This window comes from Poeciliopsis prolifica, unplaced genomic scaffold (assembly GCF_027474105.1).
Source record: "Poeciliopsis prolifica strain line A6 unplaced genomic scaffold, Auburn_PproV2 SCAFFOLD020, whole genome shotgun sequence".
Taxonomy (NCBI): domain Eukaryota; kingdom Metazoa; phylum Chordata; class Actinopteri; order Cyprinodontiformes; family Poeciliidae; genus Poeciliopsis; species Poeciliopsis prolifica.
In genome coordinates, this window is record NW_026562395.1 from 99,144 (window position 1) to 111,876 (window position 12,733).

The 12,733-nt window shown below is 39.5% G+C and overlaps 1 protein-coding gene across 1 annotated transcript; it reads left to right on the forward strand.

Annotated features, from left to right (window-relative positions):
- Positions 1-2: 2 nt before the first annotated feature.
- On the forward strand, positions 3-12,312 carry sec63 (SEC63 homolog, protein translocation regulator). The gene is given in 21 exon segments (XM_055044624.1): positions 3-266; positions 906-1,005; positions 3,407-3,521; positions 3,658-3,770; positions 3,880-3,941; positions 4,622-4,680; positions 4,781-4,831; positions 4,927-4,987; positions 4,990-5,034; positions 5,187-5,281; positions 6,043-6,175; positions 6,543-6,635; positions 6,735-6,880; positions 7,174-7,321; positions 7,455-7,537; positions 7,675-7,749; positions 7,847-8,005; positions 8,097-8,279; positions 8,362-8,562; positions 10,243-10,347; positions 10,645-12,312. Coding segments are annotated over 21 exon segments (2,289 nt in total). The 5' UTR covers positions 3-142; the 3' UTR covers positions 10,783-12,312.
- The last annotated feature ends 421 nt before the right edge of the window (positions 12,313-12,733 follow it).

The window sequence follows — 12,733 nt, forward strand, 5'->3', positions numbered from 1 at the left end:
TACACCACGTACACCGAGGCATCGAGCTCAGTCGGCTGGATGCTAGCAAGCTAGTCAATCGAAACTCTGTTACATTTTGGGGCTCTGAGAGGGAGAAACACGCAACGGTGGGGAACAAGGGCGAGCCCAGCGCCGCTTTGAAATGGCCGGACAACAGTTCCAGTACGATGACAGCGGCAATACGTTTTTCTATTTTCTCACGTCCTTCGTCGGACTTATTGTGATCCCGGCCACATATTACCTGTGGCCCCGGGATCAGAACGCTGGTAAGGCCCGGTAGTTGGCTCTCTGTTGTCTTATATCGCTCATTAACCCTTCCTGGACGAATACTAGATGCTATGGAAACTTAGCAAGTTGTAAAAAAAAAAAAAAAAAAAAGAGAGAGATTTTCTTATTTTCACAGCCTGGAAATATACCATTGTGCAAACTGAAGCTAACAAACGTCAGAAATATGATGCACATGTCTTTTTGTCTGTCTGTTTTGGCATCCAAACAGCCTGACTTTATAGCCCGTGTTTGGATGTAATCATGAAGCCAATTCCTTATTTAATGTAAAGTTGCAATTTAGTAGTAGTGTTGATTTCTCAGCATCTCAAGTTTGTCTTTTTAAAAGTCTTATTATAGAGTATTCTTATCTTTCTCCTGCTATCTGTTTGTAAACAACAGATATGTTCTGATGTATCCGAATCAGACAAAGTTCACCAGTTTGTTGTTGTTGTTGCAGTCCTTGTATATTGATGCCTAAAATGATTCATTCTGTTAAACTAAATCTAACCTAAAAGGAACCTACTCCTCTGTTTAACATTTCACCTCTTTTTGTTATCTAACTGATGTAAGTCAGAGAGTGTTATCATTCAGATAGTGCTGATGTGTCCCTAACTGGTCCCTCTCCATCTTCCTTTCAGAACAACTGCGTTTGAAGAGCCTGAGGAGGGTACATGGCCGGTGCCTGTGGTATCGGCTCAGGCTGATGAAGTCTCAGCAGAGCATCATCCCGACACTAAAGTGAGTGCAGACAGCTGGGTTTGACCGTTTTCAAGATGAGCTGAAAGCCTGACACATTGCAAGACGCCAATTCTGATTGGTTTTTAGAAGTATTTTGTAGCGCTATGGCCACATTTTGGAGCATTTGGCTCTTCAGATCAATTTACTTGCTTTTGCTGTGAACTTCAGTCACATGGGACTGTTGCTATGTGGGGAGGAAAGTTCTCATACATGAAAATCCAAGCAACACTTGCAGGAGGGGAATCTCTGTCTTGCATTTGGATCAGACATTCTGTTCTGGAGTAGAGGTCGAGACTTTAACATCTTACTTTTGAAATTCTGAATATTTAGAATCTCCACCTTGGAAACCTCATCACTTAAGCCCCTTAATAAAAATCTTCCAAAATTGTAAGAGTGTCCTTTTTCTCATGTGTGTATAACATCAGATGTTTTTCAGTCAGTTTTATTTTATTTTTTTCGATTTACTTTAGTTCTAAGCGATGATTTGTTGATATAAAGTCCCCACTGTAAAATATCCTTTGTTGGACCTTTGTGTTGCCTTTTTTTTCCTAAAGACCGGCATATGATTGGATGAAGTGTGTGTTTTTCTATTATGTGCAGAACAGCCACAGAAAGATGAAAAGCTAGGTTCTGAAAATGCCTTTTTGTTCTTTTAAGAAATCATTCCCTCTTATCACAGCCGACCACCCACTGGAGATTTTTATTTTTTGCCAATGCATTTTCTCCACAGCTGGTGACATTTTACCAAGTACCCATTCTATGACTTTTACACTCCACAATTACACAAAGATTCTCCCTAATAACAGTGTATGTGAATATTCTTGGTGCTGTTCGCTCAGCGTGTCAATATTTTGTGATGCGTGTTAAAAGGTCAAGCGTTACATGGTTTAGGCAGCTTGCCGAGGGGGAATTATATGAATGACCTTTTATTTTGTTTAAATCTCTTGGTGATGTTTGCTGTCTCTCTAAACATGTTTTGTTTCCTGACATGTCCACTAATACTCTTCTCCCCATGTTTTCTCAGAGCTGTTTATGTTTAATCTCTGAACTTTTATAGCAGCTTCTCAACAATTTGCCTTCTGCCGCCCACATTAAACGTTTCCTCTGTCATTACATTCACATCCTGTTTACCCTCTAAAATCTAATATTTGGTTTGTAGGATTTTTGTGGGATACTGACTCGGCCCGCATGTTTCCAAATAGCTTCTCATGACAGTATCACTAGATATAAAATTAATTGAACTGTTGTAGCCGACTGTTGGAATCAGAGTGCGAAAGTTGAACTTTGCATGCCAATAAGCTACGCGGCCTGATGGATGAAGTCAAATTCTCCCAGATGACAGCTTCCAATATGGTCACAGAGAGAGTTGGAGACGTCAAAAGACATGGGAATAACATGACTAATAACATCATCACTACGTTCAGCGGCGATATTGCTGTTGTGCTGATGAAGATTTATGGCATGCTTGTCTGAAAAGTTGCGTCACTTCTCTGCTCATCACCGTTTCACTGCTTTTATAGGAAAACGTTTTGCGTATTTGTGCCATCAGACATCTGAGCTGGTGTAAACTAGTGATCCGTTGTCATGGTAACAGATTCTGGGCACATATTTTCTTACTTTTGCCATTGTCATGGTAACAAGTTCAACATCTATCTGTGAATGATAAAACAATAAGGATGCCAGAACTTTTGTGACCTTCTGCTCTGTGGAGATGCATCGATTGTAATTCGTTTTCTATTTCCTGATGACAAGTTTCCTCTCTGAAGGAAAAAATGCTGCTAGGGATGTTAGGGAGTGACTTTGAGGTTGAAAAACAAATTTTTGTAGCAGATATGTTGATTTCAGAAGTGGTGCTTTTACACATACATGTGCTCATTTTGTTTTCTTTGTCAATAAAATGCGTTTTTATAAGCTAAGAGCAGCTGCTCAGTTTGGTCTCAAGACTGTTTGTTAGCTTTGATCCAAAATGGATCAGTTTACTCTATGAATATTTGGACCAATGAGTGAAAAGGAAAGCGATTGTGAAATCCTTATTTTCTCAGAAGACGAGAACACATCTCTAGTGGTCAGATTACGTTTGATTCATCCAGAGAGACTAGAGACCAGTTGGGGATTTGTGGTGATCTACAGGATTCTTTCACCCACCAATGGAAAATCAATTATTTATTCCAGTATTGAAAGGGTGAACAATTGAGTAACAAATAAAATGTCGTACAGCTTGACTAAAACTTAAGATTGAAAAATTCTCACCTAATCCCGTTAAAATTGTTACTACCTTTTCTTCACCACTCTAGTTTCCATCCCTCTATGAAAAAAGAGAACCATGCTTATTCTTTCTTGGAATAAACAAAGCTTTCATGAGTGATTTGTGTTTAATTCTTTCTTCTTTTTTTTTTTCCAGAAAAGTGGCCTTGCTTTTTGGGTGGGCTGTATTCCTACTTCTAGCCTACAAGGTGTCCAAGCTGGACAGGGATTACCAGGAGTACAACCCATATGAAGTCCTCAACTTGGAACCGGTAAATTAGTTTCTTTTTCCAGATCACTTTAATGATTAGAGAGTTATGCAGCATCCAGAAAATCAAACCTAGGTTTGTCTTGAGAAGTGAACATCTCGATGTGAACTCGTTCGTGTGATTGTGTTCTTGACTCCAGGGCGCGAAGGTGCAAGCAATTAAAAAACAGTATCATCTACTGTCGCTCAAGTACCACCCTGACAAAGGTGGTGATGACGTCATGTTTATGAGAATTGCCAAAGCCTATGCTGCGTAAGTGGGTTTTTAAAAATTTATTCAATTACTTAATGATTTAGTCAAATCAACATTGTCAGTGTTTTGTATTTGGTGAACATATTCTGTCTTTTGTTTGTTTCTGCAGTTTAACCAATGAACAGTCGCGACAGAACTGGGAACTGTACGGTAACCCAGATGGTCCAGGAGGTAAGTTAAAGCTACCTGTGTCGACCCCAACCTTTGCGTTGCTCTGCCGATACCCACTACTTTAGAAAACTCCTGGTTGGTGCATTTCCTCCAGAAGTTGTTTTATTTATTTCTAACAAACCCTTTTTATTTTATGCCATACCACAAAATGTACAGTGAAAATACCAAGCTTTTAAAACTGAAAATATATGGATTAACTGCCTCCTCCAGCATGAAAATAAGGGGCAGCTCTTGGCATTAGGCATTGTACTAGAATAGCTTTTAATAATAATTGCATAATATTACATATGAGGTTGAACTGTAAATAAATGAACATTGGCCATAATTTGGTCATTAGTGAAATCCTCAAATGATAGACTAACATTTCAATGCAACTTAACAAGTATTTATTTAACTATATGCATTATGGTTTCAATGCATTATTAATTCACTTGGATAGTAGCATAATTTTCACAATTTGATGAAATTAAGCTAGAATAAAGTTAATGGGAATGGCTGACTGCCCAAAATTTGCACATTAACAAATGGATTATGTTTTTCCATTAACAATGATTGCATGAAAAATGTACCAGACAGACTTCAGCTTTAACTTCATAGAGTGTTTTTGAAAATAACAGGAGGTGTAAAAAACAAACAAAAACTTTTTTCTGCTTTGGTCCATTTTCTTTCTCCTCTTCCAGTCACCAGCTTTGGTATCGCCTTGCCAGCCTGGATTGTGGACCAGAAGAATTCCATGCTGGTATAAATTTTATAGCTAGAAATAATGTTTTTGTTTTCATTCCATTCATCTGAATGTCAAACAATGACCTACACTAACAGAGAGACTTCTTTTTATCTAGGTGTTGTTGGTCTATGGCCTTGCCTTCATGGTCATCCTTCCTGTAGTTGTGGTAAGCTTTAGGCACAATTCTTCTTAAGTCAGGTTTTGTACCAACTATAATGTTCTTCTAATGTATGGTGGTTCATTTTTGCCTGCTTGCTTTAGGGCACCTGGTGGTACCGCTCAATCCGATACAGCGGAGACCAGATCCTCATCAGCACCACACAACTTTTATGCATTTTATTTACAAAACACCAAACATGAACATGAAACGTGAGTTTAATCAAGACTGAAAGTATTTTCACATGCATAGTTTATTTATTTAATTTTTTAGATTTTTATTTTTTTTATTTGGAGGCTCTGGTACTTTGTTGGTAGATCTTTTAACGTTTAACTTCAGGTGTCACGCATTTTGTGTCATACAGGATTAACCATGGTCCTCACTGCAGCCTGTGAATTTGACCCTCGCAGCAATAAAGAGGCGACCATCAGACCCACAGACAATGTCGAAGTGCCGCAGGTAGAAACGCATCTTGTCTGGAGTTTCAAAGACTCAGGAAAAGTTTTTGGTGTCTGGGCAGAACTTTAATGTTATTTTTGTTTTAGCTGTGTGGAGAAGAAATAAACTTTTACTTGTTTTGGCAGTTCCTCATGCCTATTAAAATACATGGAGCAACCTGTGTCCCTTCATCTTTTTATGTGCTGCTGGTTCCCATTTAAATATACCCCTTCCTCCCCATGTTCTTGCAATGAACTGCCAAATTACTAATTTGCATATGGAAGGAAGAAAAAAAAAGCATCTTATTATAAATACAACATAATTTATTGTTGGATAATCTAAAAGAATACTGCCAAAAAAAACTTCACACTGGCATTTTAAGGGTTAGAAACTAGAAAAATTTGTGGATTTTTGTTTATGATGAGGTTTGAAGTTTTTGATGTGATTCTTTAAAAAGTAATATTGGAAAATGTGTATTGATCCAGTAGTTCTACGGGAATCCATAAAGAATACATTTTAAAATTCTGAATTTTTGTTCTTCCTGAATCCAGGCAATAAACATCATGTTTGCTTGTTGTGAAAAAGAGACAGACTTTAATCACTAAAATCATCAATTAAGGGGTTAAGAATTGAGAAAATACCTAAATATTTATGTATAGTGGGAAGCAAACGCCCCTCAGAATCTTTTACCACATGTTGGCTAAGCAAATCTCTACAATTTATCATTTATCTCAAAGAATTTACCAAGGATTCAGTATTTTTTGCCTGTGCATTTGTTGCAGTTGATCCGTGAATTGGGAAATATCAACGTGAAGAAGAAAGAGCCTCCATTCTGTTATCCGTACAGCTTCAAGGCCAGGGTGTTGGTGCTCTCACATCTGGCCCGCATGGAGGTGTCAGAGGACTTAGAAGAAGGTAGGACTGATCAGTTGAATTACATTTTAAATCTTCTGTTCGTCCATTGTTCCTTTAGATTCAAACACTTGTGAAGCTTCTTATTTGCAGCCCTTTTTGTGGTGGTGTAGTTTTGAAAATATAATTTTGGTAATAGCAAGCATACATTTATAAAAGTCTCTGGAGTAGCAGAGGTCTTTGAGAATGACATCTTGAGGGTTCCAGGAACTAAAACAGCCCCACAAGCTGCTGAGCGTTTGATAAACTAGAGGAAATTCTATGGAAGGAAAAGTCATTAAAAATCCAAATAACCTGTTCACATGTGATTTATTGTAAAAGTAGTAAACACTTAGACAGATTAAATGTGTTCTCTGTATTTCTTCACCAGATCAAAGATTTGTGGTGAGGAAGAGTCCTGCTCTTCTTCAGGAGATGATCAACGTTGGCTGTCAGCTCACCATGATGGCTAACAGCAGAGGAGGTACACATAGCGATGGTCGCAACTCCTACTAAGCATCACAATGCCTCCATTTCCTTGATGCTAGAAATAATCTGCGCACACTTGCTTATTTGTCTCTAGGTTTCCCCGCTCCCAGACTGGTGACCATTGAGAATTGTATGAAGCTGACCCAAATGATCGTGCAGGGCCTGCAGGAGACCAAGTCACCGTTGCTGCAGCTGCCTCATTTCGAAGAGGAGCACCTACGCTACTGCATTTCTAAGAAGGTAGGCCCTAACACAGGAAAGGAAAAGTTGCTAAAATCTGAGTGATGGGTTGTTTTATTATTTTTCTTTTTTTAGATTATTTATGATGACGGTAGACCAAAAGTTATTTTTAATCTTGAAGCACAAAACCAAAATGATTACCAGTAAATATTATACTTCAACAAGAACAAAAAAGTTAGCATCAAAGTAACATGTGTTTATGGATTATTTTGTAGTTTACTAATTTAGTGCATTTGAGTTGTTTATTTAGTATGAAACCCTGAGGAATTGTTGTCTTCCTGTCCTCTGTGCAGTATAAGGTGAGGACGCTGCAGGACCTGGTGAGTCTGAAGGACTCGGACAGACGCAGCATGTTGCGTTTCCTTGGGGAGGAGAAGTACGACGAGGTCATGGCTGTTTTGGGCAGCTTCCCTCATATCACCATGGGCATCAAGCTACAGGGTTTGTCCAGACAACTTCATCTACATTTACTCTTGGGAACTTGTCTTCAAGTGCTTCTGGTGGAAAATGTGACATTTTAAGTGTGGATCGGTTAAGTTTAGCTGCTATTCTCCTTTTTCTTTATGTTTGCTAGTCCTTGATGATGAGGACAGCAGTAACATCACCGCAGGCTCAATCGTCACAGTAACAGTCACCCTAACCAGGAAACGTATGGCAGTAAGTATTTCATTTGGTGGAATGCTAAGACTTTATAGAAAAACGTGTTTTTTGTGGTTTGTCACCAGAAGAGGGCGCAGTTTGCTAACTTCAAGGCTTTAAAAGTGTCACGCTGTCCTACTGTTCATTGTTTGCAGGACATGTTTGAGAAGGAGCAGGAAGCATCAATATGTCAGGGAGAGGAGACAACCAATACAGAGGAAGTAGTAAGGGTAACCCGCCATCTTTGATCTGCAGACGGAAAACGTCAGCGTTTGTTAAAATCCCAGCATAAATAAATGACAACTTTTAATCTCGTCTTAAATTCAGAATCAGGGAGACGCGAATAAAGCCAAAGCTAAAGTTTGGCAAAGCAAGAACAAAGGGGCCAAGAAGACAGCCAAGTCCAAGAAGAAGAAATTACCCAAGAAGAAAGTGTTGCCTGCTCCTGTTAAAGGCAAGCAGGCTAATGGCAACGTGGCTGGAAATGTAAGCATCCTAAAATCTTTGCTGAATGCGACTCTTTGTAACAATGACGATCGCCTTGTTTCAGTTTATTGGAATGTTTACAATGTCTCAGGAAATGGCAGTTACAACATCAGCTGCAGCATCCGCAGCGAAGGAAGACGACGACGAAGCGTCAGATAAAGGCAGCGAGTCGGACGACGGCGAAACCAACAAGGATTCTCCCAGCGAAAGAGATGAAGAGAGCGACAAACAAAGCGACACCGAAGTCGACGAGGGCGGTGGAGACGACGAGGAGGTCAGTGTGAAGCTTTTATAGACACTAAGTAAAGGAACGTGAGCTTGCCTTCAACTAAATGTTGTTTCATCCAACCTTTCAGGAGTGGGAGGCGCTGCAGCAGAGCATCCAGCGGCGAGAGCGGGCGCTACTGGAAACGAAGTCGAAGGTGACGCACCCCGTCTACAGCCTGTACTTCCCAGAGGAGAAGCAGGAGTGGTGGTGGCTGTACATCGCCGACCGCAGAGATCAGACGCTCGTCTCCATGCCCTACCACGTCTGCACTCTAAAAGACTCAGAGGAGGTGAGACTGTGCTTCTGAAAAGGTGTTGAGGAAAGTCAGCGCATTTTCCTCTCACTACTATTTTCAGTATTAGTGCTGTGTTTTCAAATAAAGTTGGAGGAAAAGCTCAGATTTTTCTGCTTGAGTTAACATCAATACAGTGTTGGCTAACCTGTTTGTTGTTTTTTAATTAACCAATTAATAATTGGGTAGCAAAAGGAGCCTAATAAGACTTTATTTCTTTTTGACAAAATTTGAACCAAATGAAGATCTACCTCAAAAGGAGTTTGGGGTAGAACATATTTACAAAGTTTTATTTATTTTTTTTATCTTAAATTCAAATTGTATGTTCTTTTTGTACACCTCTCTTTGCAAATGGCCTCTTTTGATTCCAAAATTGCTGCAAATTATTTCAATAATTGCTTTGTCGCAATAATTTTTTCTCTTCTTAATTTGCTCAAACTTTTGATTGATGCGTCTGTAGTTTCTGTTACAACGCACCCAATCAACATTTCCTCACATCGTGTTACAAGGCCGGCCTTTGCATTCAGCATTGCTCCCTCCGAGGAGTTTGTGCATGTTTATCCAGAACAGTTTTCTCCAACAACAGCCCAGATTGACAGGAAAGTAAAAGCTTAATGAGGGCTTCGTGTAACGTTGCGCAGCCAGCTGTCGCTACGGGAGCTGCCCCTTTCGTGCATGATGGGTCGCTGGGTACCAATCAATTAGTCTGTCTCCTCGATAGTTTCTCCTATGCTTGCATTGTGGGATTTAAGGCTCTGCATATGTGGCAGATGTGTTTCCGGCAGCCCAGACTGGTTGCTTCCCCCCCAAGCAGACGGGGCTGTTTACAGCAGCCATGTTCAACTCACTTACGATGAATAATAAAAAGCTTCATCGTGCTGATAATTAGATGTTTACTGTATGTATTTGCACAAGTTGCTAATCACAGCCTGATGTAGAATAGGTAATATTTATAGTCAAGCCCTGTCATCATCATGAGTTGGTTAATTTCTGGTAATACACGCCGCTGCCCGCTCCTCTGAGAAGACCATTTGTAAGGGCGAGCTTTTACAACGGAGCCATCTTTCTCTCTAAATGGTTTTATGAAAGCTTAATTGAAAAACTGTTCAGATTTGGTTTGTTGCAGCCTTGTGCAATCCTAAAGCAATATTTTTCTTTCCGAGTTGACAAGAGGAGCGCGTCCAGTTGTAAACAAACACTTTAGGTGGATTGTTTTGAAAAGACGACAAGATAGGAACTCGGCTGGAAATAGACTGACTCTTAAGTACAGATGTCAACAAGATGTGGGTTACAAGTCCTCTGTCTTTTTTATTAATGGAAAGGTTTAGAAGAAGTAGCTGGATAATATGAAACTTTAAATAGAAAACTGTCAAACACTGACGTTGTTGCTGACCTGATCTTACACCAAGTAGTGCAGATTAGCCTAGCCTAGTTAATCTGGTACTGGTGACAGATCACTGGATTAACTACAAGTTTATCAACAAAGAATGGAGAGGAAGAACCCAGTAAAGAGGTGAGGGGAGTGTCCTGGACCAAATTTGACACGGTTCTTCTCTAAAGTGTCTTTAGACTCGTATCTCCACTTTGGACGAGCAATAGTTATTTGAAAATTGACCAGTATTCAGTTCAATTAAATGTGGCTCAACCTTTGTTTCTTCTTTTATTTTTGTTTTTCAGGTGGAACTAAAATTTCCAGCCCCATCCAAAGCAGGCAACTACCAGTACTCAGTCATCCTCCGTTCTGATTCCTACCTGGGTCTGGATCAGTTCAAACCACTTAAGGTGATGAGATGTTTATTCATATGTTCATAGTGTGTTTTTAATATTCTCGCTGTATTTTACAGCAAATCTACATTATATTTTCAGTTTCTTTGTCATTTTAAAATGGGCAAGAATTACAGCATTTTTCTGGTATTGAATATTGTCAAAAATTTGAAAATATATTAAAAACTAATTCAATTCTTTGCAATAAAAAAAAAGATGGTGGTATTTGCTACTGGATTTTGTTTAAATTAAGTATAATATTTTTATTTAATTTTAGTTTAAAAGTTGTCTTTTTTCTGTGTGTGTTTTCTTTAGCTGGAGGTCCACGAGGCCAAGGCCATGCTGGACAACCACCCACAGTGGGACATCCCCGACACGGAGGAGGAGGACGAGGAGCAGGAGGACAGCGACGGCATCGAGGAGAGCGACGACGAAGACGAGGACAACGACTGACGGAGCGGACGTGAGCGAGTCGGGGGCGGACGTGAGCGAGTCGGGGGCGGACGTGAACGCCCCCCGGAGCGACCGCTCATCCACTAGCGACGAGGAGAAGCCGTGCCTGCCATAAACAAAAACACATGAATGAATAAATCACTGAGGAGAATTTCTACACTCAGAACCCGCCACCATTTTACTTTTACAATGTCATAAACTGTGACCCCTGGGGGCCTGCTCCCATCTCCCCCCTTTCTATAGAGACTTTGTGTTTCATCGTCTGCTGCAGGCGGACATTTCTGTGAATACTAACAGGCCTGAGTGCGTGAGTAAGTGAGTGTGTGTGCTGTGTAAAGTGTATGTATTTGTATAGGTATGAGAGACAAGAAAAAAAATAGCTTTGGACTAAAGGACCTATTATTATTAAATGGGTTCTTTTCCTCGAGGCGGATAAATAACAGCTGCTTCCATTTGCAAAACTAACAGAAACAAACAAACTCTGTAGGGACATTGTCCCCTCTCTCTCGCGCTCTCTCTTGGTTTTAAAATTCTCCTGCGCCGATATTTTCCACACTTATGAAACTTTCTGTTGTACTCTTCATCTGCAGAGGCGTATATTAAAGAAGCATCTTCTCTTTTGAGTGCAGGGTTCCACAAGTTTATATTTTTGCTGTTTTCCTTTTCCAGCATCACAACTGTATTTCATTTGTACTTTTTATTTTTATTAATTTGTATGTTGGTTCTAAATGAGTCAAATGAAATAACTTGCAGTGTTAAAGAGCGCTATATTCTTCTCCATTTGTTACGTGAGGAAGTAGAAATGCCTCAGTCAAGCAGTCAAGGTTCAGCAGGTCATATGCTGAAAAACTCTCTCCCTTTTATTAAGTGCATCAAAACAAAGATTTCACACTCATGCTGCACTTTTTGTTTGACTGCAATAAAATCTGAAAGTTTAGAGTGAAATGGTTTGCAAAAATGGAGATAATCTTGGAATTCTTTTGTCTGTATGCTTCGAAACTACTACCTCTATCAATATACCTTTTTTTTTTCTTATTCGTATGAACCATAAAAACCGTGATCGGTGCATTAAAAAAAAAATTACCGTTTCAGCCATTTGAATTGACTAAGATAGTGATCTTTACTCCTGGCCTTTTGGAGTCATGCATTACTTCGATTTCCTCTTGTTTTCTTTCCAGTTGTAGCACATTCCAGTGTAAGTCATTGTCCTATATGGGCCTTATGAATACATCTGCTGAATCACAGCGTCTGCATCCTCTGGTGGTTCCCACGAGCAGATCGGATTTATTTTCCCTGTAAAAAACCAAACATCTGAATTGTTTATTTGGAGTAAAATACAGCTCCACGTTGTTGGGGCTACACATCACTCACCTTGTCATGAGGAGTTGGTTATTTTCCTTTTTTTGTGTGTGAAATATTTAGAGGTTTGAATGTGATGTTTCTACCACACACACAACTGAACAAATGGTTGTTGGAATTTTACTTTCATACTTAATAGTGTTTTTCTTACCATAAAGCAGAACCCACTTACTTTTGACTCTTGTTTTTAGACCTGAGGATTGCAAAGCAAATGGAGCTGTCTTTCATTTAGTTTTCTTTTTTATTCTTTTGTCGCAGTTGAGCTACAGCATGTATTCAGACTTGTTGTTTTCATCTTTATTTGTAGATGTTTTAAGAAAATCGAAGCTTCTTAATGCAGTTCTCTGTAACTCTGCAGTTTTAGTTCTTGCAGTATTTCACTAAGAAAATCTGAACATTTGTTTGTTTATTTGATCTTTTCCAGAGTGCATTTTGGTTTTGTCATGTTAAGCGTGAGAGATCTGAATTTCTGAAATATTCAAGGCCATGCTCCGTCACTAGAGCACAGGCGCTTAGACAATTCCCCCATTTTGTTACAGGTCAGAGCAGGTGTAAACCAAAAGTTACTCTTCCCTCTGCAACAGAATGTAGC